At 47.2% G+C, this 27,864-nt stretch overlaps 1 protein-coding gene across 1 annotated transcript; it reads right to left on the bottom strand.

Moving 5' to 3' along the window:
• Nucleotides 1-66: 66 nt before the first annotated feature.
• On the bottom strand, nucleotides 67-26,475 carry RAB44 (RAB44, member RAS oncogene family). Its single transcript, XM_029573511.1, has 16 exons — nucleotides 26,360-26,475; nucleotides 22,075-22,297; nucleotides 21,587-21,698; nucleotides 18,067-18,238; nucleotides 16,803-16,949; nucleotides 16,171-16,261; nucleotides 14,418-14,513; nucleotides 13,545-13,732; nucleotides 12,413-12,458; nucleotides 11,657-11,772; nucleotides 10,086-10,975; nucleotides 6,587-6,668; nucleotides 5,790-5,904; nucleotides 5,580-5,681; nucleotides 3,207-3,283; nucleotides 67-589 (listed from the first exon to the last, which is right to left on the bottom strand). The coding sequence occupies exons 2-16, from the start codon at nucleotides 22,267-22,269 to the stop codon at nucleotides 502-504; spliced, it is 2,517 nt and encodes an 838-aa protein (XP_029429371.1). The 5' UTR covers nucleotides 22,270-22,297; nucleotides 26,360-26,475; the 3' UTR covers nucleotides 67-501.
• Nucleotides 26,476-27,864: the final 1,389 nt, after the last annotated feature.

The following is a 27,864-nucleotide window of genomic DNA, read 5'->3' as shown; positions in this document are numbered from 1 at the left end:
AGCACATTATAGTGCAATTATGTAATGCTATGCATTATCTCAGTTTAAAATTACTTTTCAATCATCTTAGTTTTCTCCTTTCGTTCCAGTTTCGTTTCATGTTCGTTTTTATTTCCACGTCTAGTGGGCTTGTACACGTATATGCTGCATATCAGCACCCCCAAATTGTCCTTCTCTCATAAGCTGAAGCACTATCTTATACCCCCTCAGGTCAAACGCATCCTTATTACTGTGACAGCCGAGGTCTGGGTAGGCCTGACAGGGGGGAAGACCACTTGTTAAACATGTTCTCGATGTACCCGCTCTCAGCCACTGTTGGGGCTTTGTCGGTAATTCTTGTGTTCTTCATGTTAATGTTCTTAAATTCTCTCCCCCTCCTCCACGCGTATCATTGTCCATTTTCAGGAGGCTAAGAAGGAGCGAGGAGAGGACCCACATTGGAGAGTGGAGATACAGCTGGGTGTATGGCGTCCTTCTCGCCAGAAGGGCACAGATTGGTTTTCACATGCAGCAGCTGATCTTCTTTTCAGTTTGCGATCTTACGTTCACCACCTTACGTTTCAGGACATCTTCATGCGCTTTCAGGGACCTGTACCGGAACGCACACACACACGTTAATTACCAAGAGGAAATTCAAAACCATGTCCTGTTTTGCAGAGAAGACTCTCAGGCCGATGCATTAAGGGGTGTGCAAAAAACGGGCGCTCAATATGAACGCACGCGCATCCACACCTCCTGTGTGTCCCATGCAATAGTCTGACGAGAAAGAAATCAAAGAGGCGTAGAAAAGTGGTGTGTCAGGGAGAAATGTGCATTTCTGGTGCTCATAAGCAGATAGCCTCGGGCGCATGGACGTCTGAATTGAGAACTCCTAGCAAAATGTACCTCGCTTACATGGAGTTACAGAAATCTGCAGTTGTACTGTTTAAGAAAGCAAAAGGAGTCACCCACTGCTTTTAAAGCTGTCCCTTAGCTAATCATCATGCTGCGCTCCACTAATTCCTCTGTACAATTTATTTTTTGTTCTAATCCCAAATAACTACGAATCTCTAGAAAGACAACTCTACCCTACACGGGGCACATTTTTCACAATACAGAGGTCAACATTTTTTATGTTTCTCATGAGCCCTCGACTGCGACTAAATTTTCCTCTACCTTTAGAGCTGGAGTTAATTTTCCGATATAAAGAAATGTGTATTGGGCGCGCTCTCCTTCATTGGGCGGTATGCGTTGTGCGCTATTGGATACTCGTTTGTTAGGGCGTGCATTTTGGACACGCCAATCTCTTTACTGCATCAGACTCTATTCTTGCGTGCCCAAACGCACGCCCATCTGCAAGTAAACCCTCGTGCTAGGCTTGGTGCCCTTTACTGCGTGACCTATCTATGTTTACCAAAGCTTGGACAGGTTATGTAGCCTTTTACGTCTGGTGGTCTCGGTTCAGTTCTCAGAGGACAGATGTGTCCACATCATTAAAACCACCAGCACAGTTTAGCACTAATTGTCACACCTTGATGACGGCCTCAACAGCGAAGCCAAAGGTCTTCACAGGCCTGGAGACGGAATGATCCTCTCACCCTTAGAAATGGTGGAGTGGGTGGGTGAGTGAGTGAGTGAGTGAGTGAGTGTGTGTAGCTTGCACTGCTACTACTTGTGCTTTACCCTGGAAAGAAGGCTGCAGTTACAGAAAACTGGGTTTGGTTAATGCAATTGTGAAATCTTAGCTTGCAAAACTGCTCGGATTACTGCCTCTCCAGAACATAGAACTCAGTCACTTTGGAATTACAGCAGTGAGCACTGCTGAAGTCTGGGGTCTGAAGGCGAGCAAGGGGGAAATGTTTCACTTCTTCTTTGGTTCTCTCTTTCATTCCATGCCCAGCACTTGCAGACGTGCTACTGACCAACACATGCACAGTATGGCAAGTCTTATGTTCTTATGACAAACACATGCGCTGGGTGACCAGATGACTCCTGGTCATCAAGGACAAGCTGGGTCATCTCCTGGTTTCATCTTGCTATAGTCCCAGGCTGTGCATCTGTAGATGCAAGAGAGCAAGACCAAGCCAAGCCCAGCTTGTTCCTGCTGACCTGGAGTTACCTGGTCATACGGGCTCTGCACAGCATCCAGTAATAGCTCCAGAAGGACTCCAAGCCACCAGAGACTAGGGTGACCTATTTGGCTATTCATCAAATTCTCAGCCTGACTACAAACCCAGTGCACTAACCCAGCTGAGACCTGACATCATAAGTTAGCTTTCTGGTAAGGACAGTAAGTACAGGAGACTAAGATCAGGATATGTGGTAATACTCAATGGTGAGCTAAGACATTGAGCATGGTATTGGCTACATTCAGGTATTGTTGCTTATTACCTGGACTAACCATTAAAAAAGAAAGATCAGGGAGTTCACAGGAGAGGCGGAACTTGATATGCTGGATGACAAGCAGTCAAGCCTCCTGATGTTAGTGAGTTCTGAATGCACTTCAGTGTTGGTTGTGTGCAACTATAATGCATTTTGGATATTTGACATTTCAAAACTGATAAAAGAAACTGGTAGGTTCCTTATCAGTCTCAGACCTTCTTATGGCCCTGTAACATAAATTTCTTATGGCAATTTACGAAAAATGTCAATGGACAACTCATGCAAAAGTACGAAGTGTGTAGAGAGAAATGAAGGGCAGAAGGTATGGAACGGATGCAGCTTCCATGGCAGGAAGACAAGCTGGAGGTCTAGGAGTCAGCGGAGGCTGGCTGGCTGGCCAAAATGAAATCTCGCTTTGTCCAGATGAATTGTTTGCAGGAGGTCGGATGCTGAGAATGTGAGAGAATTCTAATCCCTGATTGGATTGCAGATTCTGGGGGCCCGAGCAAATTCTAAGCAGGGGAAAAGAGTTCACCATGTTTTGCACAGTGAGAAACAGTTCAGTCTCATGCGGCTTCTGTTTATGCAAAGCATGAGGGAGGACTCAATGTGTCAAAGGAAAGGAGAAGTCCCGCATGGCAGCAAAACTGCACGCAGCTGCCGAAGCAATCCTTACATTTTATCGTTCGGTCATAGGTTACCTGGCATGTTCCCCCATTGGTGCACCAAACACTTGTACCCCTCACTCTTGAATGCACTGAATTTCTTTCCCTTTAAGAAAATATTCTGAATATGTCTGTGTGGTGCTCTTGCATGAGGAAAAGCTGCTTGCGGCACGCTCTCACCTAGCTAAGTGAGTCATGGACTCGGAGATGTTTAATCCAGTAGCTGCGCTGCATTCAAAGAACAATAAGTTGTGCTCCTGAAAGACAAAAAAAAACCCCCCATCCTAAGTATTGCACAAGTTACATTTGCTGCTTTATTCTTGGCCTGATTTCTCCTTCCCTGGAAGCTAACCTGGCGCATCTGTCTGCCACACCATGAAATCCAACCAGCACTCCTGAAAAGTCTTGGGGGTTGATGAGATTATGGAAAGCCAGAGGTCACGTGGGGTCTATGGCATTACCCCAGGAATGAAAATGGGCGGCCTAGATGGCCCTTACGGTCCTTATCTGCCCTCGTGTTTCTCTCAGGGGTGTGCTGTCATTTAAAAATGATATATATTAAAAAAAAAAAAAAGACGACATAGGATAATCTGTTGCTTTGTTTTCTATCATTTCTAATTTAAAAGGACACCCAAAAAAGTTCCAATTAAATTTTGTTTCGTTTCAGCAAGTGCAAAAATGAAACGAAATAAAACATGAAACAAAAAAAGGAAAAATGTTTAAATGATATGAACACCCCCCCCCCCCCCCAATACTCAATGAAAGAATTGCCACTGCCTGCCCATTCTCCCTATAGATAGAGATGGCAGTCATTTTACACTAAAACACCCAAAACTACAAAGCAACTTTCTTTCTGTGTGTTCAGGTTTGCGCTAAACTTGGTTTGCCATCATTTCTGTCCTGGTTTGATTTACCGAGACATTAAAATATTAATGCCAGGACTGGGAACTTTTCATCAGATCCGCTGGGGTGGGGAGAGTCTGTTGAGATTTTCCACAGCAAATCTGGGAGTGGGCTGCGATGCCATACGCTAGCTGGAGGGGTAGGGGAGGACCCACATTGAATCTCCCTGAGCTCTCCCCCTCACAAGGGCTCCTGTGAGTCAGGTGGACCTGCTTGAGCTTCCATGTGGGTTTGTCTGAGAGAGGAAAGCCGCATCAGATTTTTTGGTGGATGGGGGAAGCAGGGCAGGATTTAGACAGAAGGCAACACAGGCAGGCGCCAGATTCTGAAAGTGCCCACAAAAATGGGAGTCCCCCTGCTGAGAAGGAGGGAACCCTTTGCTCCCCAAGTCCTCTGCCAATGGGTGGCATCGTCTTAACTCTGGCCCTAGGGGAAAGGGAAGGAAAATTTTGCCAAGCTAATTAGTCAAATTAGACTTCTTCTTCCAGGTTTGTCAAACTAATTTGCAAGCCTGGTTTTCTTTCTGGCTCCAGCAGTTTCCTCCTGCTCCTTCGGTACTGACTTCCATTTGGCTGCGGTACCCTGCAAGTACTTGGGGTCCCCCCTCCCCCTCCCCATTTTATATCCTCTCTCAGCTCACTGAGCCCAGTCATTGATCCTGAACGGGGGCCACAGACCAAGGCTCCCACCAGAGGGCAGTAACGCGGACCTTCCCCTCTCTCCACCCCCTGCCCTCGGGGACTGTGGGCACTGGTGGGGAGGAAAAGCCCGGCACAGGAATGGAGCCCGAGTCCTCCGCGTGGCATCAAGTGAGCGGCCTAGCCGGGTGATCCGCTCCTGTCCCAAAGCTTTCCAGAAACTTCTCGGTAAGAAAAGAGATTTGAAACAGGATGTGAGGGGCAAAAGAAGGAAGAGCTCAGCATGGGATGCGAATAAAACCGGGGATAAGGAAAAAAAGGGAGCACAGAAGAGAGAACCCTGTGCAACTTTTCAGGAGAGGGAGGGACCCAGCAGCCACATCTCTAGGCCTAGAAAAGAGGAAGGAGGGACAGCAGAAAGAGGAGGAGGAGGAAGTTGCAGCAGGGAGTGAACACAGAGAGAGAGAGAGAGAGCCTGGTAGCAAGGAAACCACAGCAAAGAATGGAGCCAACCTGTCTATCCACTCGTGAGCAGGGCTTGTGCGACCCTGGCAAACCTTTGGTCATGCACTCCCCTCCCCCAGTTGGCAGGTTGTGGCAGCTCCAGCACAGCGCTCCTTTCCTTTGGCAGCTCCAGCACAGCTTTCCTGTGGCACAGGCTTCAGCCTGGTTTACAGGGAGGCACTTTAGACAAACCAGGGTGGTGCAAGCTGATCCAGGAGCGATGGGGGGGTCAGTGAGCTCAGGAAGCGAGCACGGGCCCTGCTTATCCACCTAGGCTGGTGAGGGCAAGCCACTCAGGTCTCCCCATTCCCAACCGGCAATGAATGAGGCTGCTGTCCTGATGAATCCCAGCTGTTTGGTGCCTTAGGCCATGGGAGACATTGAAAAGATTTCCCCACCCTCTGGGGCAGGAAAGGTTAGTGTGAGCGACCGCAGCCCCAGAGGAAGGCAAATGAAAAGGACATTCATGGGTTGCGAGGGACAATATCTCAAGCAGATGTGCCCCTACCTCAGCCAGCTGTTTCCCCTCCTCAGTTGACACCTGCCTCTCGGAATCACAGTCCATTTTGTTCCCAAAAAGGAGAGTCAAAACCTCATCTCCTGCTTTCTCCTGAAAAACAAAGCCACATCCCTATAAAGATCTAAAGGAACGAGGCTTGTGAAGTCATAGAAAGGGCTCAGGTCTCCCTCGTTAGGACCAACGGCCCCTGTCGCTTACCTGGACGCAGTCCATCCAGTAGCGCACCGCCATGAACGTGGGCCTGCAGGTGACATCGTACATCACCACCACGCCGTCCGCCTTCCTGAAGAACTGTTTGGTGATGCTGTGATACCTGCGGGAGTGGAGCAGCACAGAACCGTCACCGTCACCCTCCCGAAATGCTGACAAACTGGGTCCTGCGGCTCTCACCCTCCAAAGGCCGAGCAGCGTGGCAAACACCAAGGGGAGCTGCCACCGTGGCCGACTCTGCTCTTGGGCTGATGGCTAGAGAGGTCCAAGACCCATGAGGTGGGGACTTTTCTGGCGCACAGACGTCCGGCTGGTCCGCGAGAAGGCGTTCCCGGGGCATAATGAGGCCAGGCGAGGAAACGTGCGCTATTCCCCCACCCTCAGCAGCCTGCACCAATAAAGCACGGGCAAAGCAGGCGGCTGCTTTTAGCGCACGCACTCCACGCCGATCTCCAGAGAGGAACCACCTGCTTTGTTCCTTTCTGAAAAAACGGGTGTAAAGGTACAAAAGCCCTGAAAGTGACCCTCCTACTTTACAGCTACGCGGGGCTGCTGGAGCCTCGTCTCCTCCGAGGTCGCCCAGGACGTCATAGGAAGAGTCGCACATCGCCGCCACCAGCCACCCGAAGAGCAGCACTGGGCTTACCTCTCCCCCCCCCCAAAAAAAAAATAAAAAAATACTGCAGCAGTATGGCTCGGCCGGAGGGCGGGATGGGAGCCCGAGCCAGGGGCTCCTACCAGCACACGGTTTCCCGGCGGGCGACGGATTTTTGTGTGCGGCCTACCTTTCTTGCCCGGCTGTGTCCCACAGCTGCAGAGCAAAGCTCTTGTTATCCACAATCAGCGTTTTGATGCGATAATCCAGACCTAAGGGATAAAGAAAACCGGAAGTCATATTTTAATCGCTCCAGTTTTTCAGATCGTGCATTTAAGGGATCTTTAGAAAAACAGCGACTTCCACTCAGTTGTACATAATTAAGTAAAGCTGTCAGCAACAGAGCAAAATCAGCCCTAGGGAGGATGCTAGGTACCTTTCTCATTATTCTGCTGTATCTTCCTTTTAAAGTAAAATCAGTGGTAATATCAAGACACAGAAGTGCTGCTTAGGGTTAGCATGATGGAGCGAGGAGAGCAGAAGCTCATCGTTAGAGGAGTGGCCTGCATTTATATGTAGAATAGAAATATTAACTGGGTCCACGTTACTCCATGCTAAAATGGTGGCAGGGCTCCGTTCTGTGACTGTGATGTGGTATTATGAAATATTAACTGGGTCCACATTATTCCATGTTAACATGGTGGCAGGGCTCTGTTCTGTGACTGTGATGTGGTATTAACTGGGTCCACGTTACTCCATGCTAACATGGTGACAGGGCTCTGTTCTGTGACTGTGATGTGGTAGAATAGAAATATTAACTGGGTCCACATTACTCCATGCTAACATAGTGACAGGGCTCTGTTCTGTGACTGTGATGTGGTAGAATAGAAATATTAACTGGGTCCACGTTACTCCATGCTAACATGGTGACAGGGCTCTGTTCTGTGACTGTGATGTGGTATAATGAAATATTAACTGGGTCCACGTTACTCCATGCTAACATGGTGACCGGGCTCTGTTCTGTGACTGTGATGTGGTAGAATGAAATGTTAACTGGGTCCACGTTATTCCATGCTAACATGGTGGCAGGGCTCCGTTCTGTGACTGTGATGTGGTAGAATAGAAATATTAACTGGGTCCACGTTACTCCATGCTAACATGGTGACAGGGCTCTGTTCTGTGACTGTGATGTGGTATAATGAAATATTAACTGGGTCCACGTTACTCCATGCTAACATGGTGACAGGGCTCTGTTCTGTGACTGTGATGTGGTATAATGAAATATTAACTGGGTCCACGTTACTCCATGCTAACATGGTGGCAGGGCTCCGTTCTGTGACTGTGATGTGGTAGAATGAAATATTAACTGGGTCCACGTTATTCCATGCTAACATGGTGGCAGGGCTCTGTTCTGTGACTGTGATGTGGTATAATGAAATATTAACTGGGTCCACGTTACTCCATGCTAACATGGTGGCAGGGCTCCGTTCTGTGACTGTGATGTGGTATAATGAAATATTAACTGGGGCCACGTTACTCCATGCTAACATGGTGGCAGGGCTCCGTTCTGTGACTGTGATGTGGTATAATGAAATATTAACTGGGTCCACGTTACTCCATGCTAACATGGTGGCAGGGCTCTGTTCTGTGACTGTGATGTGGTAGAATAGAAATGTTAACTGGGTCCACGTTACTCCATGCTAACATGGTGGCAGGGCTCTGTTCTGTGACTGTGATGTGGTAGAATAGAAATGTTAACTGGGTCCACGTTACTCCATGCTAACATGGTGGCAGGGCTCTGTTCTGTGACTGTGATGTGGTATAATGAAATATTAACTGGGTCCACGTTACTCCATGCTAACATGGTGGCAGGGCTCCGTTCTGTGACTGTGATGTGGTATAATGAAATATTAACTGGGTCCACGTTACTCCATGCTAACATGGTGGCAGGGCTCTCTTCTGTGACTGTGATGTGGTAGAATAGAAATATTAACTGGGTCCACGTTACTCCATGCTAACATGGTGACAGGGCTCTCTTCTGTGACTGTGATGTGGTAGAATGAAATATTAACTGGGTCCACGTTACTCCATGCTAACATGGTGACAGGGCTCTGTTCTGTGACTGTGATGTGGTAGAATAGAAATATTAACTGGGTCCACGTTACTCCATGCTAACATGGTGGCAGGGCTCTGTTCTGTGACTGTGATGTGATATAATGAAATATTAACTGGGTCCACGTTACTCCATGCTAACATGGTGACCGGGCTCTGTTCTGTGACTGTGATGTGATATAATGAAATATTAACTGGGTCCACGTTACTCCATGCTAACATGGTGGCAGGGCTCTGTTCTGTGACTGTGATGTGGTAGAATGAAATGTTAACTGGGTCCACGTTACTCCATGCTAACATGGTGGCAGGGCTATGTTCTGTGACTGTGATGTGGTAGAATGAAATGTTAACTGGGTCCACGTTACTCCATGCTAACATGGTGGCAGGGCTCCGTTCTGTGACTGTGATGTGGTAGAATGAAATGTTAACTGGGTCCACGTTACTCCATGCTAACATGGTGGCAGGGCTCTGTTCTGTGACTGTGATGTGGTAGAATGAAATATTAACTGGGTCCACGTTACTCCATGCTAACATGGTGGCAGGGCTCTGTTCTGTGACTGTGATGTGGTAGAATGAAATATTAACTGTCCACGTTACTCCATGCTAACATGGTGGCAGGGCTCTGTTCTGTGACTGTGATGTGGTAGAATGAAATATTAACTGGGTCCACGTTACTCCATGCTAACATGGTGGCAGGGCTCTGTTCTGTGACTGTGATGTGGTATTATGAAATATTAACTGGGTCCACGTTACTCCATGCTAACATGGTGACCGGGCTCTGTTCTGTGACTGTGATGTGGTAGAATGAAATATTAACTGGGTCCACTTTACTCCATGCTAACATGGTGGCAGGGCTCTGTTCTGTGACTGTGATGTGGTATTAACTGGCTCCATGTTATTCCATGCTAACATGGTGACAAGGCTCCGTTCTGTGACTGTGATGTGATAGAATGACTCAGTTTGCCAGCAGCGAAGCTCTGTGAAGTTCCATGAAGACCTGTTCAGTGCATGGTTAATGTGAGTGCACTGTAAGCTTGGAGTTCGGGGACCAAGAGTCCCCTACTACCCGAGAAGTGGCAATACCCCTAAAATCCATGCATAAAAGTAAAGTGTGACCTCATTTTGAGGCCGGTCCCTGTAGGGCTTGAGGGTAGAGCCTCTAGCCTCTCCTCTTCCCTTCTTGCTGTCGATCAAACAATAGTGTTCAATCACTGACCCGATGGAACATACAGGTGTGAATGGTGCTCTCTTGTGCTCCAAGAGATGTGTACTAGTGTACATAGATGGGAAAGTTTCCCTTAAAACAGCTTCAGCAAGTTTGCAGTGGCAATATTACCCTCTGGGGTGGGCATCTGTGAAAATCAGGAACCTTAAGGTGGAAGGGGTTTCAACTCTGCTTCATGCCCTAGCCTGCAGAATCCCATGCATGGGTGCATGCGGGGGCTCTGACCCCCTTCCCTCTTCTTTGGCCACTGCAGCTTACCTTCTTCCAGAACTCTCGCTGCCAATCTGGTCTCCCAGTGCATGTCCTAAAACGTTTTACAGGTAATACCCATAGCAAAGTGATAACGTCCTACCTATGGTAGCTGCCATGTCCCTGCGGTATAACCCATCATGCACTTGGTTCAGAAATGACGTTTTCCCAACGTTAGAATTTCCAACAAATAAAATCTTGTAGACATGGTCAGGACTTTGCCTTGCTCTCGCTGACGGGTCAGTCACGTCATCTCCTGGTTTCCCTGCCCTGTGTTGTTCTTCCGCCTCTTCCAAGGCGTCTTCCAACCTGATGGCTAAATGATCCTCAGCCCCTTCATCCTGAGCCTTCTGCTCAGATCCTCCTTCTACCTTGTTGCTTTTCGGGGGAGCAGCTCCTCTTCGTTCGTCTTCTAGGCCCCTCCTTCGCCCAGAATCATTTTCCGCAGTGAAAACCCTGGGTGCTTTGTGCTCAGGTATTCTCTCCTCCTCCAGCTTTGCTTCTGGGGTGTCCCTCGGCAGGATTACCTTGGCTGCTGCAGCAGGCTGCTCGGTGTCTGGGACAAGCACGTCCACCTTCGTGCTTTCCTCCTTAGGAGCACGGTTTCGGGCCATTTCTTGCGCAGAAACAGCAAGCTGCTGTAAGTTTTGATCTTTTGGTGGGGAATCTTGTGGAACAGCATCTATGTGAGCCGCATCCTGCTTGGCGGCCTGTATCTCAGGTTCTGAAACGTTGGTCTGCCTCACGCTTTGCTGAGTGCCTGGGCCTGTGTGAACAGACGGGGTCCCTGGCAATGGAAATCCGCTCCGCTCCGTCATTTCTGCTTCCTCAGCAAGTGATTCCATCTGGAGTATCCTTGGATGTGAAAGAGCATTCTGGAGCTCCATCGGGTCCTCATTCAGGAATTCTGGCAGGGGGTCCTCTTCGATGGAGATTACCCTTATTCTTGTTTCCGAGTTGGCAACAGCAACTTCAGAAAGGTCCTGCGGTGTTCTGCAAAACAAGTCCCAGTGGATTAAATGTAACATTTTAGTTTCATTTTGAAAATAATAATATATTTACCTACTCGTATGAATACGCAGACTAGAGCAGAGGTTCTCTACCCAGTCCTTGGGACTCACCTGGCCAGTCAAGTTTTCAGGACGCCCACAATGAATATGCATGAGACAGATTGAATACAAAGGAGGCAGTGCATGCAAATACATCTCATGCATATTCATTGTGGACGTCCTGAAAACCTGACTGGCTAGGTGAGTCCTGAGGACTGAAGCTGTGGATGCATAAATGCTTCTACACAGGTGAATATGTACAGATGTACAGGATTTGGTGAGTTCTTGGGATGTTATCAAACCGAGCTACTCATCTAATCTGACAGCACCATGAGGCAACGCACAACGTCATATTTGGCCTTTATGATGCCCTTCGGGTGTCAGACCCTTCCTGGTCCCACAGCGCACCATCCAGTCCTAGGTGGCCCCCCCCCCCACAGGTCACTTCTGCCAGAAAGATCTAAGCTGAGAGATCTCCAAGCCCCCCAAATCACTGAGCACCCCAACCCAATCCTGCAACTTGCCCACTTCCCAAAGACAGCTGGACTGGCTCAGTGGCTTGGTGGCAAGTGCCCTGGATGATATGGAGTCGTTTGATAAGCCATCGCTAAGATGCCGCACTTACGCGTGAGGGATGGCGTCTGGTCCACCACTGCTCAGCACAGACTCTACTTTCTGCTCCGTTCCTAGTGCCAAATTCACCACTTCCTCTTGACTTGGCATATCCCGATGAGATATATCCTGAAAGGAAAATATTGAAATTAGCCAGTGAGCATTCAGATTATTGTCAGACAATACTGCAAACTCGACTTAAGCCTGTGTGCCTTAGGAAAACAGGAATGCGAGCTCATTTTATTGCTATGCGCTCACTACTGGTGCTTCAGTATCTGTCCTCCCTCCTGAAAGCTCCCTATCACTTCTATAGCACTACAAGATGTACGCAGCGCTGTACGTGTACGAGAAGGTGCCTGCTTCATGGAGCTCACATCTAGTCAAGGCAAACAGATTTCAGGAGAGACGGGGATCTCCTAAAATCTGTTTCTAGCACGGGATCATGTAAGAAAGATGGGGATCATGAGAGGACACGTGTGAGCTGAAGGGGCTGAGGTTGGACCACTGTGCCGGGTGTCTCTGGATTAAATATATTGTTCATTCCTGGGCATCTGGTTATCGAGCCCAAAGATCATTAAACGAGTCCCAGATGCCATGTAAGGGGACATTACTGAATGAGGACTGGAGTCACCTGGTCGGTCTACAGCTCATTGGAAATCCTCAGTAAATTGTATCAGGAAGTGAAGAACCATGTTATGAATTTCAGATTAAACCTGCCCATTAAGCACTTGAAAAAAAACCTCTATCTTGATGCCAATCTGTAAGGTACCTGTGTGACTGGAGCCTCTCTGGATTCCTCAGTAAGATTTTGGTCCCTGGAAATAGAGATAGGAAGAATGACTCCGTCTGCAGTCACTGAACAACTGGATCCATAGATGGACTGAGATCTGCTACTACTGTCCGGCCTCATTCACCCCTAGACAGATCTGCTACCCGGCTTCAGATCCTGCCATGCCTGACTCGCAGTCTCACCCTTGAGAGGTAAGGTTTACTAGAGGCAATTTTCACCAAGATGCCTAGAAGCAGGAGCTGCAAATATGTTTGACCCCCACATAGCTGGAAGCTAATTCTGAATGAGGAATGTACTTGGCCCCCGCAGTTTCTGTGGATGGAGGAACGGAAGCAAAATGATCTGCATAGATTTGAAAAAAATCAAGGCTGTGTGCATGGTTTACTCCCGCAACCTAACCACGCTCTGGGACTGCCTCTTGGTACTTCAGCTAAAAGCCATTTTGAAAGTACATGCGGTATCTTCTGGACCCTGGGGGATCTCGCTGTCTGAGCGGTTTAACCTTTCCAAAACGGACCTGTACGGGGGGAAACATCGAACAGGCCGCATTGCCTGCAGTGCACCCAGCAACGTTCAGCTGGCACGGATTGCAGGAAAGCACTGCCGCTCCTTTGCACGCGGCATCTGTGCAGGCGGCTGAGAGGGGGCTAAGCTAGTGCATGTGCACACTGGAAAGCTGAACGCACGGGGGGGGGGGGGGGGGGGGGGGCTTTTAATTCCACAACTTAAACACCAACGGGATCTCCTACTTATAACCTGATTTAAAGGTGCTCGTGCAATGGAAGCCCAATTCTACTTTTAGTTGGGCGGGGGTAAGTGGCTTGGAAAATTGTGCTCCTTATGCACGAGCTGCACATTTAATTACTAATTGATCCATCACAATAGATATATATATATATATATACATACAGATATAAATACATATACATTATATATGAGCTGCAATAGTATCACTGACCTATTTTGTTCATGCATGTACCACAGGTAGGGCTTCCGCATTGCACCTATGGACTTAGAGTTCAGAGATCATTGGGACAAACCCCAGCACTGGCACAGCTGGAGCCCGTCTCATAACTCAGGACCCCCAGAGCCCCTCAGCAGAATCTCTTGCCTTTTCTCCTGCCTGGGCTCCGAGCTCACTTCTTCCCTCATCACAACCAAGCGTTCCTGGGCCTCCAGCAGCTGCCGTCGGATGCCGTCCAGCTGCTCCGCCAGGTCCTGGTTGGTGCGCTTCAGCTGGGCATTCTCTGTACTGGTCACGTGCTGCTTGCTGCGCAGCCCGTGGAGCTGCGTCTCCAGCTTTTGAAATTGAAATATCGCAACATTTAAAAAAAAAACAAAACTTCATGATTCTGATGCAACGACGAGGCATAGGAGTTTCTGATCATTGGTTAAGATTCTGGTCTGCATCCCCACTGTAATCAAGCATCCATTTCCCCGCTCTTCATACTTACAGACACACACACACACACCTTTATCTAATTTTCATGTCAGTGATACTGGAAGGTCTTGGTGCACTACCAGTAGAGTCCTCAGTTGCTTCTTGGGCACGAGTTCCTAGATATATGACGGGTGTTTCTCCCATGCAAGGTCTACGGGCGGCATCAGCAGCCTCCCAGCCTCAGCCTTGCCTTGCAGGGGCTCTCAGCCTTCCTACTTCTTCAGTTCCACCCGTGCTATTGCATGCGGCTCACCACCTCACCCCAGGTCGCCCAAATTGACTGATCCAGTCCTGGTTTTGCGACCGCCTGCAGAGAGAGCTGTGGTTCTGCCTTTATCCCATTGATTTTCCTAAAGAAATCAGAAGTACACATACACGCATGCCTTGGGGCAAACAGCAGGAGTGGATCAGCCTGTTTGATTAATCTGCATTGAGGTGGCAGCCCTGCAGCTGAAGGGAGGGTGCCGGTCACCACCGGGTGCAGAATAACACTGCATGCTCAACCTAGCCCTTGAAATGCTGGTCCTAGAGTCTCAGTCTCACCTCGTTCTGAACAAGCACTAAGTGCTGGACTTCATTGTCCTTGATGTCCAGCGCCTTCCTCATCTCTTTCCTTTGAATGTTGCTCCTGACGTCGCTCTGAGCAGAAGAAGAAACAGAGCAGTGGGTGAAGTTCTGTTGCTGCAATGATTCATCTCCATGGTTAAAGTTTTATCTACTTTCAGCAGACAACAGAAAGGTTGCTCAGATGTGCAGTAAATGAACCGAATTCCCTCACATCAGACTGACTAAATTGTTCAGGCAGTGGAGGCAATACATGGTGCTGAAAGCCAGAGATAGCCAAGAGCAGAGAGGGTCCTGCAGGACATGTCTGGGAATCAGGAAGGAAGGCACTGACACCAGCGGCCTATGATAGTAATTGGGGAATACAAGTTAGGCGAATTTAGGATTTAGGTAGGAAGAGCAGACTGCCAAAGGCAGGGAACTGCCACGGCGAAAGGGGAAGCTCCTTGAGAAGCAGTCGGAGGAGACTGTGGGAGACCGAGAGCGGCCACTTCAGCTGGGACTGGCGAGCCACATCAGGAAGGGCTGTTTTAGTAGCTGCAGAAGGTCTATGGCAGCCTGAGCTTAGGCTTTCGCTGCAGCTGCCTGGAGTTACTCTACTGCTCCTTGGGCAGGGAGCATTGGCTGCTGTTGTCTGTGAAGGAACAGATGTTACATGTTTTCTGCAGGCTGTTGTTTAGGCTGTGGGTGTTTTTGGGCAGCATCCTGGGACACCTGGGCTGCCCGAGGCTGCTTCTGGGAACCAGCATCTAATGAAACTGCCACAAGGAGGATATTCTGGGAGACGGGGGAACAAATCTCACATCAAAATCATTTTTACTTGCAAACCGTCACAGCCAGTATAAAACTTCTTTTATGAAGGCATTCTGAATCTGCAGCATTTGTTTTAGCACTTTTTCTCTTGGTCAGGACATCCCATGGCTAAATATGACTGTTGTGGTTTGTACTGCTTTTTTGACAGGGTTTTCGGAGCTTTGCATGGACTATTTTTGCCACATACCAAGTCTGTAATTTCCTGGCTGTTCTAGAGCCATTTTGGGTGATCACCAGGCCAGTGCTGAATTTATGGTGCGTTGCTTGCCTAGGACCCCTAATTGGAGAGATGGTTTTACAAATGTAATAACTAACGCTGGGCCCCCTCTGCATTCGCACTGACTGTGAGTTAAAACTTGCTTTGCCTCTCAGTTTCTTACATCAATCGGTGTCGCCCCCAGGGCTTTGTTCAGGACAGGGGAAACTTCTTTTTCGAATAAGGTCTCGTGACAGAGTGTGCACAGGCGAACCAGGGAAGATAAAGCAGAAAACAAGGCCCCCGGAGAAGAAAAAGTGCACGGTCCAAACAAGGCTGTACAAAGGGAATAGAAAAAGCTCTTTGAGGAGGGGCCGAGCTCCCCGCAGAGCCAACCCCCACCCAACCAGGCCCACAAAGAAAGGAGGCAGCAGCGAGGAGGGCAGGATGAAGTCCCAGCCAGGTCAAGAGAGAGGCCCAGGAGCCAACAGACTGAAGAAGGCCAAGGACCTCCAGCGATGCTAGGCCCGGGAGGGTCAGAGAAAGAGGCCATTAGGAAGCACCAGAGAAACCCGGGCCCGGTTGGAGAAATCCTCTAGGCCAGTGGCAGTGCTGTCCCGCGACCAGAGGGCCGGGCTGAAAGTCAGAAGCACCCCCCCAACCGCGAGGTCTGGCAGGCACGGAGCCCTTTGTGTGCCAGGCGGGTGGGGAGTCTGCACCTGCCTCATTCCGCAGTCTCTCTCTTTCTTGATAAAGCTGCTCTTCCATTTCTTCATACAACTGTTTTACTACTTCATTGTGGTTTGCTATTCTCCTGTGGGTAGAAAGGAAAGAAACTTCATTTAACAACATGTAGCTTGAAACCAGCCTGATGGCTTTTTTTTTCCCCTCATCCACATCCTTCCCCTGTTATTCTGTTTTACCCACGGTGTGGAAAGCTTCATGGCAGGTTGCTGTCGTATTTGAGTGAAAGGAGAATCTGCACTAGCTGAGAGTAGTGGGAGAGGCTCTTCTCACTGGCTGACAGCAGTGCAGCAGCTTCGCCCGTGACTGTCAGATGCTTGGAATCGTTTTCTCGTTAGCTCTCTCCTCCCCCTTTCCTCCTCTAGTCCTGATTTTGCAGGCTGGGCTCAGCCTGAAGCTCTCTCATAAACCCCTATAACTCAGCCACCATCCTGCGGTGCACAATACAAGCAAATCTAATGTCTTTAAGCTCCTGGACAAGCCCCTATCAATCCGCTCCGGCTTTTGGGTTTTTTTTTTGGCAAATGTCAGAGTGGCCCAGTTGGTGCGGAGTTGATGCTTCTGAGCGGCCCGGGAATTGCGGGCGCGCAGGCGAGCGCCGCGCAGCTCACCTTTTCAGGGTCAGCTCCAGCGCCTCCTTCTCTCTGCGAGCCTCCTTGATTTCCTGGGTCACCTTGGCCAGGAATTCCTCCAGGTTGCCGAGCAGGAAGGGCTCCTCATGCCTGAGCTTCGTCCACAGCTTCCAGATCTCTGACTCGCTGAAAGGGACAAGGACAGTGAAAAGCGTGCGCCCGGCGCCACTGACCTCAAATGCGGGCGCGTTTAGGGGGTTATTTTCAAAAGGAGTTATGCGCATAAATGTAACTACTATTGTAGCAATTTTCAAACGCTATTTACTCACGTAAAGTGCATTTATGTGAGTAAATCCTATGGACACTTCAATGGCATATATTGTAGCAATTTTCAAAAACCCACTTACTCGAGTAAAGTGCATTTACTCGAATAAAGCCCAGTTTTACTCAAGTAAATGCTTTTAAAAATCAGGCCCTTAGTGTTCCTGCGGGGCGCGCTTAGGGCCTGATTTTCAAAAGCATTTACTCGAGCAAAACTGGTTTTTGCTCGAGTAAATGCACTTTACTCGAGTAAGTGGGCTTTTCAAAATTGCTACAATATATGCCATTGAATTGTCCATAGGATTTACTCAAGTAAGTGCACTTTACTCGAGTAAATAGCTTTTGAAAATTGCTACGATAGTATGTCACATTTACATGCGTAACTCCTTTGAAAATTACCCCCTTAGCTTGGGGGGGGGGGGGGGAATAAAAGAGCACACACACGCAGGCGACACAAAGTACTTGGACGCTTTCAACGAGCAGGCTTTGCACGTGCTGATTCTTGAGGAGGAGCAACGCAGGTAGTTTTGCTTTAAGAACTTGTGTGCGTACAAGTGCCGAAAGCGTGACGGCACGATCTGAGATTTCACCCCTCCCCCCCCTTTAATGAGGTGCGGAGAATGGGACAATGAGCAGGGGGGTTGATAAGAGAGCAGGATTCAAACATGCAGGGACTTCTCTGTGCTCTAGCCACCTCACTAGCCCATATCCCCTCTCAGACTATTTGACTCAAGGCTCCAGAACAGGGGTACTTTTATATTAAGGGCACAATACCCTCTGAGGCCCACAAGTTCCATTATATAACTGATGTTTTTGTGAACCGTTCTACCACACTTGGCCACTTTCCACCGGGATGTGATCCTCGTGTCTTTTTCTGCTACACCTTTCACCATAAGAGCAGTTTCCAGAGGATGAGTCTGGCAAACCACATGTGGGCCCCGACTGGGTATTTAAAAGAAGAAATGATCAGCTCTCCTCTTACTCCTCAAAAATGTTGTTGGCTCCCAGATGGTCCATAAAGGACAAGAAGTGCTGCCGTTCATCGTTGTCTGTTTCTTCCAGGGACGGGAGCCTCGGGACCACAGATATTCTCTTTGAAGATGGTCTTTTTCTTCTTTGATCCTTTATAATATTCTGGGATTCAACAAAAGTCCCTAATACACAGGAGATCACAAAGACTTTATCAACATCATCACATCAGTATCCCCACCATCTCATCACCATCACCACAATCACCATCACCATGCTCACGACACCTCACTATCACCACCATCTCAACATCATCACTGCCATCACTTTCATCAGGACATCACCATCACCACTATCACTATCATCATCATCTATCACCACCATCTCAACATCATCACTTCTATCACAATCGTCATCACCTCACTATCACCACCATCTCAACATTATCACTGCTATCACAATCATCATCACCTCACTATCATCACCACCTCAATATCATCACTGCTATCACAATCATCATCACCTCACTATCACCACCATCTCAACATCATCACTGCTATCACTTTCATCAGGACATCACCATCACCACTATCACTATCATCATCATCTGTCACCACCATCTCAACATCATCACTGCTATCACAATCATCATCACCTCACTATCACCACCATCTCAACATCATCACTGCTATCACAATCATCATCACCTCACTTTCACCACCATTTCAATATCATCACTGCTATCACTATCATCACATCACTAACACCACCAGCTCAATATTGTCACCGTTATCATCATATCACTTTCACCACCATTTCAACATTGTCACTGTTACCATTACCATCATCACATCAGTATCACCACCATCTCATCATATCACAACTATCACTATCATTTTCACCTCACTATCACCAGTATCATCACTGCTATCACTATCATCGTTACATCACCATCACCACTATAACTATCATCACTTCACTATCACCACCATTTCAACATCATCACTGCTATCACTATCATTATCACCTCACTATCAGTACCATCTCAACATTGTCACTGCTATCACCATCATCATCACATCACTATCACCACCATTTCAATATCATCACTGCTATCACTATCATCATCACTGCTATCATCATCATCACATCACTATCACCACCATCTCAATATCATCACCGTTATCACTATCATCATTACCTCACTATCACCACCATCTCAACATCGTCACTGCTATCATCACATCACTATCACCACCGTCTCAATATCCTCATTGCTATCACTATCATCATCTTATCACTATTACCACCATTTCAACATCATCACTTCTATCACTATCATCATCACATCATAATCACCACTATCTCATCAACATCACCACTATCACTATCATCATCTCACTATCATCACCATCTCAGCATCATCACTGCTATAATTATCATCATCACTTCATCACCGCCATTGTCCTAAGACACCATCATTACTTCATTATCAAAGCCATCATCAAATCATCAACAGAATTGCCACCATCATCATCATTACCAGTATCAACTTTTTCAGAAGCACCATAATTGTGATCATTAATTATATACAGAGTCAAGATCCCTCTTTATAACATTCTTAGGTTATAAGAAATAAAATCATACCCATACCAACTAATTTTGCACATTCATATTTTCATCTGACATGGTTATTTTATTTATTACATTTAATATATCGTTTGTAGTCTGCTTTTAATTTCATTCCTGAGGAGAAATAATAATAAGGTTAAGGAATTCCAATGCATAAGATGTGCCATACTGGATCAGATCAAGAGTTCAACAATCACCAGTCCCAAGTACCTGACTAGTACCCAAACATTAAAAATATCCCAAGCTACTAATGCAGGTAACAAGCAGTGGCTATTCCTTATTGATTAATAGCAGTTTATGGATTTCTCCTCCAGGAACTTATCCAAACCTTTTTTAAACCCAGCTACACTAACTGCCTTAACCACATCCTCTGGCAATGAATTTCAGAGCTTAATTGTACGTTGAGTGAAAAAAGTTCTCCGATTTGTTTTAAATGTGCTACTTGCTAATTCATGGCGTGCCCCCTAGTCTTTCTATTATCTAAAAAAAGTAAATAACTGAGTCACATTTACCAGTTAAAATTCTTTCAAAATTTTGTAGACCTCTACCATATCCCCCCTCAGCCGTCTCTTCTCCAAACTGAACAGCCCTAACCTCTTCAGCCTTTCCTCATAGGGGAGCTGTTCCATCCCCTTTATCATTTTGGTCGCCCTTCTCTGTACCTTCTCCATCGCAATTATATCTTTTTTGAGATGCGGCGACCAGAATTGTACACAGTATTCAAGGTGCAGTCTCACCATGGAGCGATACAGAGGCATTATGACATTTTCCGTTTTATTCACCCTTCCCTTCCTAATAATTCCCAACATTGTTTCCTTTTTTGACTGCCGCAGCACATGAGCCGACGATTTCAATGTATTATCCACTTTGATGCCTAGATCTCTTTCCTGGGTGGAGCTCCTAATATGGAACCTAACACTGTGTAACTATAGCATGGGTTATTTTTCCCTATATGCATCACCTTGCACTTATCCACATTAAATTTCATCTGCCATTGCGATGCCCAATTTTCCAGTCTCACAAGGTCTTCCTGCAATTTATCACAATCTGCTTGTGATTTAACTACTCTGAACAATTTTGTGTCATCTGCAAATTTGATTATCTCACTCATCGCACCCCTTTCCAGATCATTTATAAATATATTGAAAAGTAAGGGTCTCAGTACAGATCCCTGAGGCACTCCACTGATTACCTTTTTCCACTGAAAAAAAGACCATTTAATCCTACTCTCTGTTTCCTGTCTTTTAACCAGTTTGTAATCCATGAAAGGACATCGCTTCCTATCTCATGACTTTTTAGTTTTCTTAGAAGCCTCTCATGAGGGTCTTTGTCAAACGCCTTCTGAAAATCCAAATACACTACATCTACCGGTTCATCTTTATCCACGTTTATTAACCCCTTCAAAAAAATGTAGCAGATGAAAGATGCTCATATTTAGCCACCTCCACCAATACAGAGGAAAGTAAACATGGGTACTTCCATGTTCATCTTCATCAGATTCCTGTGCTAGCGCCACCTTTGTTCCTGTCTCAGTTTTTGTCCTGATTACACAGGGGGTTGATGCTGTAATCCAGAGGTGGCAGTGCACCCGTTCAAAAGAAAGGCCAATTATTGCCAAGGTCGGCAAAGGGGGGCAAAACTGACCCATCTACAAATGAGAACTTCAGGAAATTGTACGTCTAGAGCAATGGGAGCATCTTGTGGCTGCGGTGTGGATTCCAGCTCTCTGGTCCGGTGCACTTTACTGATGTCTTATCTCTATGAACGGCCGGTGAATCAGTTCCCTTAGTGCCTAGACAGACGGCACTGCAGCCTTGCTTCTCTGCCCCCTACTCCATTTAGGAATTAACTTCTCCCACCCCGAAAAAAAAAAATATATATATTATATATGTGATACATACTTATTCCTTCCATGAGCTCCTCTGTCGTGACGTAGCCATTCCGGTCTGTATCAAGGCCATCAAAGAGCAGTTCCAGCTCTTCGGAAGAGCAGGGAAAGTTCCCCTTCACTTTCTGGGCAAAGACGCAAGGGTATTGTGTTAGCCTGGTGCTGTCGGCCTGTGCACACGACAGACAAGTGCTCGGGCCATCCTCAGACCTCCCAGATCCCCCTTCCCCAGTAAAGACTGTGCAAAACTGATTTTATTTGTGAAATGACAGCGCACATGATGTGAATGCGCTTTTTTTTTTTTTTTTTTAAAGCCATTGGTCTTTTCTGTGCGTCTTAACTAGCTCGTAAGCTCCATGGAGCAGGGACTGCCTCTAATGCGTGTCTGTGCAGCGTCGCGTACGTCTAGGAGCGCTATAGAAATGAGGATAAGCACAGCAGGGCTAGCTGACCCTTCGGAGCTGGTGGTCTCCCGCCCAGACGTCCCTCGTGCCGATTTACCTGCATGTCGCTGCGGGTGATGAATCCTTTCTTTTCTGCATCACACTCCTGGAAGAACTCCTGCACCTTTGCCATCACGTCCTCTTCCTCAGCCAGCTCTGGCTTTGCCTCCTCGGCGTCCCTCTGCTGCCTCCGTATCCTCCTGGTGGAACCAAGCTTCCTGCTCTTCCCGGAGGCCTTCTGACCTTCTTCCATGACTCTCCTCCAATGTGGAGCTCAAGCACTTTGCAACCAGAAACGAAAGAGCCGGTTACTTATCACTCCTGCAGCCATCCAATGTCTCTTAGCAACAGGTTTTTAATTAGGCGCGGTGCACCCTTTGAAAATACACTAAGTGGGAAAGAAATACCCACAGTACCCCCAAAGTAATCTGCTTTGAAGTGCCTGAAAGACGGAAGATAAATCAGATAAATAAACAGCTGTATGCACTGGATGAGAAGAGAAATGTTCTCCAAAGGAAATCGTTTTGCTCCAAGATCACTTTTTAATAACTCGCATTTGTAATTTGTTATTTTTTTTGTGTGTGCGGGGGAGGAAGGCAGGTTACATTTTTTTTTGTCTGGAGACAGCTTGCTGTAGCCACGTGGCTACCTACATTTGCTTTTGTAATTAGGTGTGCAGCATACCAAATCCATTTTATAGGACAACTGAACGCCCTCCTGCCCCATCCTAAACCAACTTCATTAAAGGCAGGAAAGTGTCCCATTCCATGTGACCAGTTGATGTAAAGGCATCAAAAGCTATCTACAGCTTTGATCTCATGTAATAATGACTTCCCTCCCATTTAGATCAAATGTAAAACTCATTATGCATGCAGGGGAAGGTAAGAGCAGTGTAAATGCGCTATCTACTTCGGACAATTTTCCATTTGGGAGACTTTAAATGAGGTTTAATGATCTGATCCAGCTGAGGCGCAGAAAGCCCGTTTTGTTAGATCTTGTAGCCACACCAACATTGACGTGTGTGTTGAGTCACGTCATTACTAACATCAGTTAGAGCATGGCTGTGGGGTTTGGAGGTCAGGGGGCTATGAAAGCAGGGATGACCACTGCTGCTGCCACTTCCAGTGTGGCCTAAGGGGAGGATCCAGCTGTTCTTTGGAATGGTACAGGAAGGAAATGATCCACGGCTTCAGGTCATCAGGGACGAGCTGGCCCTGTCACATACATTGGAGCTGTCTGGTAACTCTATCTGAGGGCTGCTGTTTGGGTTGGTTCTTTTATTTATTTATTTTTTTTGACTACACTCAATCTTCAGCCTCCCAGTGGATAGACATGACTAATGCTCTTAATCCGCAGAGAGTCACCCATTCTTATCTAAGGAAGCCAAGCAGAGTGAAGTCATTTATGGTGTTTGTCAATCAGCTTGTTGCTCAACTGAGTTTTCAGTTTGTTGAGAAGGTGGAGCAAGACCACAGCAAACTTAAGCGTGGCAACAGGGGAGCCCAGGTCTCCGCACTGTCAAGGGTTGCAACCACACCCCAAGTTAATGGAACAGATTGGTTTGGTCCTCATTGCGTGCATGGAGTTCTAATTTTCCCATTAGTTTCCTCAAGGAATTCTGATCTACAAATCCCTGCATGGAATGGATCAAGCCTAGGACTGCATCAGCCTGTTTGATTGACCTGGAGTGAGGTACCAAAGCTTAGTATGTCCCTCTCTGCATTATCTAGGCTTTTACGCTGTGGATTTCTGTGGTGGTAGTGGTGATGGCATGTTTTAACATCTCCGGTACCATCAATCAGAATATCGACCTTCTGAGGTCTACCCTTCAGACAAAAGGCCTACGCCTTCTGCTGCCCAAACAAGAAGCATTGGCACTCTCTCCATAAAGGTTTTTTTTGTTAGCATAAGAACATAAGAGGTGTCCTGCTGAGACAAATCAAAACTCCATCAAGCCTGACAACCTGTCTCTGAGAGTGGCTAGTCTGAGTCTCTGGTGGAGCGCACTGTTAACCTGTGTTTGGACGCGCGTTTTCGACGCGCTAGCTTTACCCCTTATTCAGTAAGGGGTAATAGCCCGTCGAAAACGCGCATCCAACCCCCCCGAAACTAATAGCGCCCGCACCATGCAAATGAATGTTGATGGCCCTATTAGTTATTCCCACGCAATTCAGTAAGTAAAATGTGCAGCCAAGCCGCACATTTTACACATTTAAAATCAGCCTGCGGCTTGCGGGTTGAAAACTGGACGCTCAATTTTGCCGGCGTCTGGTTTCCGAACCCGTGGCTGTCAGCAGATTTGAGAACCGATGCCGGCAAAATTGAGCGTCGGCTGTCAAACTCGCTGACAGCCGCCGCTCCTGTCAAAAAAGAGGCGCTAGGGACGCGCTAGTGTCCCTAGCGCCTCTTTTTACCGCGGGCCCTAATTTGAATATTTTTTTTACTGAATCGCGTGCACAGGAGAGCTGGCGCTTGCCCGCTCTCCCGCGACTTTTACTGTATCGGCCTGTTAATTAGTGGGGGTATGGTTTGCCTCAAACAATTCCTCCACTCTCACACTCCCTGCATTCCAACTGATCCCCTCTCTCAATTCCCACCATTTCTCTCAACCATCATCCGCCTTCCAGAGGACTTCCTCGCTCAGTGTCTGCTCCTCCAGCTGATACCCTCTTATATCCCCTAGCTCCTCTCATCTTCCCAGCCCATCCTCTCTTTCACCCTCTCTAGCCCTTTTCACACTCTCCCTGCTGAACTTCTCTCACTTCCACGCCATTTTTAGATCATTTGTCATCCCCTAGAAAAGCATGACTAGCGGAAAATCAGCCCAGAACCGAGAGGAAGTGAGGCCGTAGGCTGAGCCTGTGAAGTCTTAACTGCCTACGTGAGCAGAAGGGCAGGGCAGATCCCCTTCTGTTTTACAGCATCTGCCAGGCTCTGTTTTATAATCGCTTCCCCTTACTTTGCATGGAGGGGAGAAATAACGATTGGGTGTCTCTATTTTCTTTCCCCGGTGAGTCTGGAAACCGGTTCCAGACCGAAACCACTTTGACATTGCAAAAGGGACTGCCTATAACCAGCTTCCAGCATAAACTCATTTCACAGGCATTGGGGAGGCTTTCATGTGTTACTCTTGGTTAAAGCAATATCTGCTTGTCCTTCCTGTGCCTGCACTGTGGCTTTTGGTGAGAGGATGCAGCAGTGAGTTCAGGAAGTTTGTGTACAAGTTATTTAGTCAGCAGTTACACAGAAGTAGAGACACAAAATCGTTCACCATCTTTTTTCTGTTATTCCTGAGGAGCTATTTGTGTTTAATGATTTGGAAAGCACCTGATGCTCAGCAACTTCCACTATTATGAATTTAAATGAATTGCAGGGGGAGAAGGAGTGTGCAGACCCTCATACAGGTGTCACCGAGATACATAGAAAGCATGAATACAGCACGGACAGCTGAAGCATGGGTCTTCATCATAGCCCCACTCAGGCATCACACTGAAACAGGTAAAATATGCATAAAGCACAAACAGCTGAAGCATGCATCTTCACCACAGAATCATGCAGGTGTCACGCTGATACACATAAAGCATGAATACAGCACAGATAGCTGAAGCATGGATCTTCAGCAGAGCCCCATGTAGACGGTCACACTGATACATATAAAGCATGACTACAGCACAGACAGCTGAATAATGCATCTTCATCAGAGCCCTGTGCAGACTTCACACTGATACAAGTAAAGCATGAATACAGCACAGACAGCTGAATAATGCATCTTCATCAGAGCCCTGTGCAGACTTTACACTGATACAAGTAAAGCATGGATACAGCACAGACAGGTGAAGCATGGATCTTCATCAGAGCCCCCTGCCGACTTCACACTGATACAAGTAAAGCATGGATACAGCACAGACAGGTGAAGCATGGATCTTCACCAGAGCCTCATGCAGACTTTACACTGATACATATAAAGCATGAATACAGCACGGTGTATGTGCCTAAGGCATTTCCCCTATTCTGTGTCCAAGGGGACAACAATGTATTTGACCCTTGCCCTGTAGAAGTTTCTCCTTGTCCCTGTGTCCATATCAAACTGAAACAGTTGCGGCTTGCAGGAGCTCACAATACCCTGCCTCGGCAGGTTTCCCTGCACTTTTAACCCTTGATGCACAGCAAGGAAACACGAAAAGCACCAACACTACAAAGCTTCCCCCAGGGGCTCTTTAGAAAGTACCAGGAGGGTTTCCTTCCTGCCCCCTTGCCCACTGCTCTCTGGGGACAGATGCAGATGGTAGAACCATACCCCTCAGCCTGGGAATCAGTAGTACCAGGCAGCACCGGGCTCTTACCCCCAAGCAGAGCACTGCCGTCCAGAGGCTCCCTTCGGCTCTCTGCAGAAGCTGCTGATCTGATCCCTGACGCTCTTGTGTCACCGCTCAATGCTTTTTTTTTTTTTTTTTCATAACTGAGTTTTCCGTTGCAGGCCCTGACACTGTGCTGCAATCGTTTCTGAGGTTCCTTTTAAAGGCGCGCCGCAATGTGGCTTGTAACACCTTTTGCTAGCTGCATATCCCTGAGGGAGTCAGGGGTTACTGACAGTCAGTAAATTCACTGACAGTCCGCAGCAAAAAAAAAAAAGCCACTTCCCTAAAACATTGGCCTTGGTGTTCCTTCAGTCCTGTAGTTTTCTAGTAGTCTTTACTGTAAAGAAAAAGCTCTCCACTGCTTTTTAAAAGAACATTTGTTTGCAAGGTGTGCCAAATACTGATCTGCAACAGCCAGACTGTGCAGAAAGCAGGTCTGCAGCCAGGGCATGGGATGGAAAAAAAGACATGGCTTGGAGAGTAGAACCAAGCTGTTGGGTAACTTTGGTTTTATTATTATTTTGTGATATTTTGCACACTTTCGATATTATGGAAACGTGTGTCTGCACAGAAAGTCAGATTGGCAGTGAATATCAGGCAGACTGTCAGCAGAACAATGTTTCCTAGCTTGGCAGCCGGGTTCTATCAGGTCTGGGAGGACATGAACCCCATTAAAAGGTTTTACAGAAAGGCGAGCAGGCCCATCCTTAATTTAAAAATCTTTAGTTCCTCAAAATGAAGGCTTCACGCTTGGCTCTTTCTCTTCCTGGAACGTAGTCTGAAGCATCGTTCTCCAGTTTGTAATGTTTTTTATTTTATTTTTACCAAGTCTAACCTGTTTCTTGTAACTTTCTGTGTTTGGTGTGAACTAAAAAGGGCCACTTTTTTTCTTTTTTTATCAGAGTTTCTCTTCTGCAGTGCACAATCTAATCACATGGTTTTGGCAGGTCAAGATTTAGGCAGTCGTCTATGCGTAAATCTGGACCTGCCAAAACTAGTGAGGCTGTTGCCCACACATCCAACCAACATCGACCTGCTGGCATCAATTCAATTGGGTTCTGGGGAGTTGTAGCCTGTTGGTTTGGACCTGGTTACCCTGTAGCTTGCGATGACACTAGATGCCTTTATCATTTTGCAAGCTGCTTTGTCATTGGTTCTTACCTGCAGCCATCAGCTGACTCCATTTCTTGCTATAGTCTCCTATAGGAAAGTTAAATTCAGAAGTAAATAGTATTTCTTGCCCGAGTGCTCCAGTAATTCGAAATTTGGAGGTGCAGTATGATTGCAAGTTTAACTGATGGAGCGGCAGGTGTTTCTGAAGCTGTGAATTACCAAGTGTTTCGTATAATAGTACAGGCATTGGTGATGCCAGTTTTTGACTATTGCAATGGAGTTTTCATGGGAGTGCCAGTAAAGAATATTCAATGGTGCCAGATAATGCAGAATATGGAGGTCAGACTGCTCTTTGCTTGTCCAAGGAGAGCCAATGC

This window comes from Rhinatrema bivittatum, chromosome 12 (genome assembly GCF_901001135.1).
Source record: "Rhinatrema bivittatum chromosome 12, aRhiBiv1.1, whole genome shotgun sequence".
Classification (NCBI taxonomy): Eukaryota; Metazoa; Chordata; class Amphibia; order Gymnophiona; family Rhinatrematidae; genus Rhinatrema; species Rhinatrema bivittatum.
The sequence above is the reverse complement of the archived record's forward strand: the minus strand, read 5'-3'. Positions and strand labels throughout refer to the sequence as shown.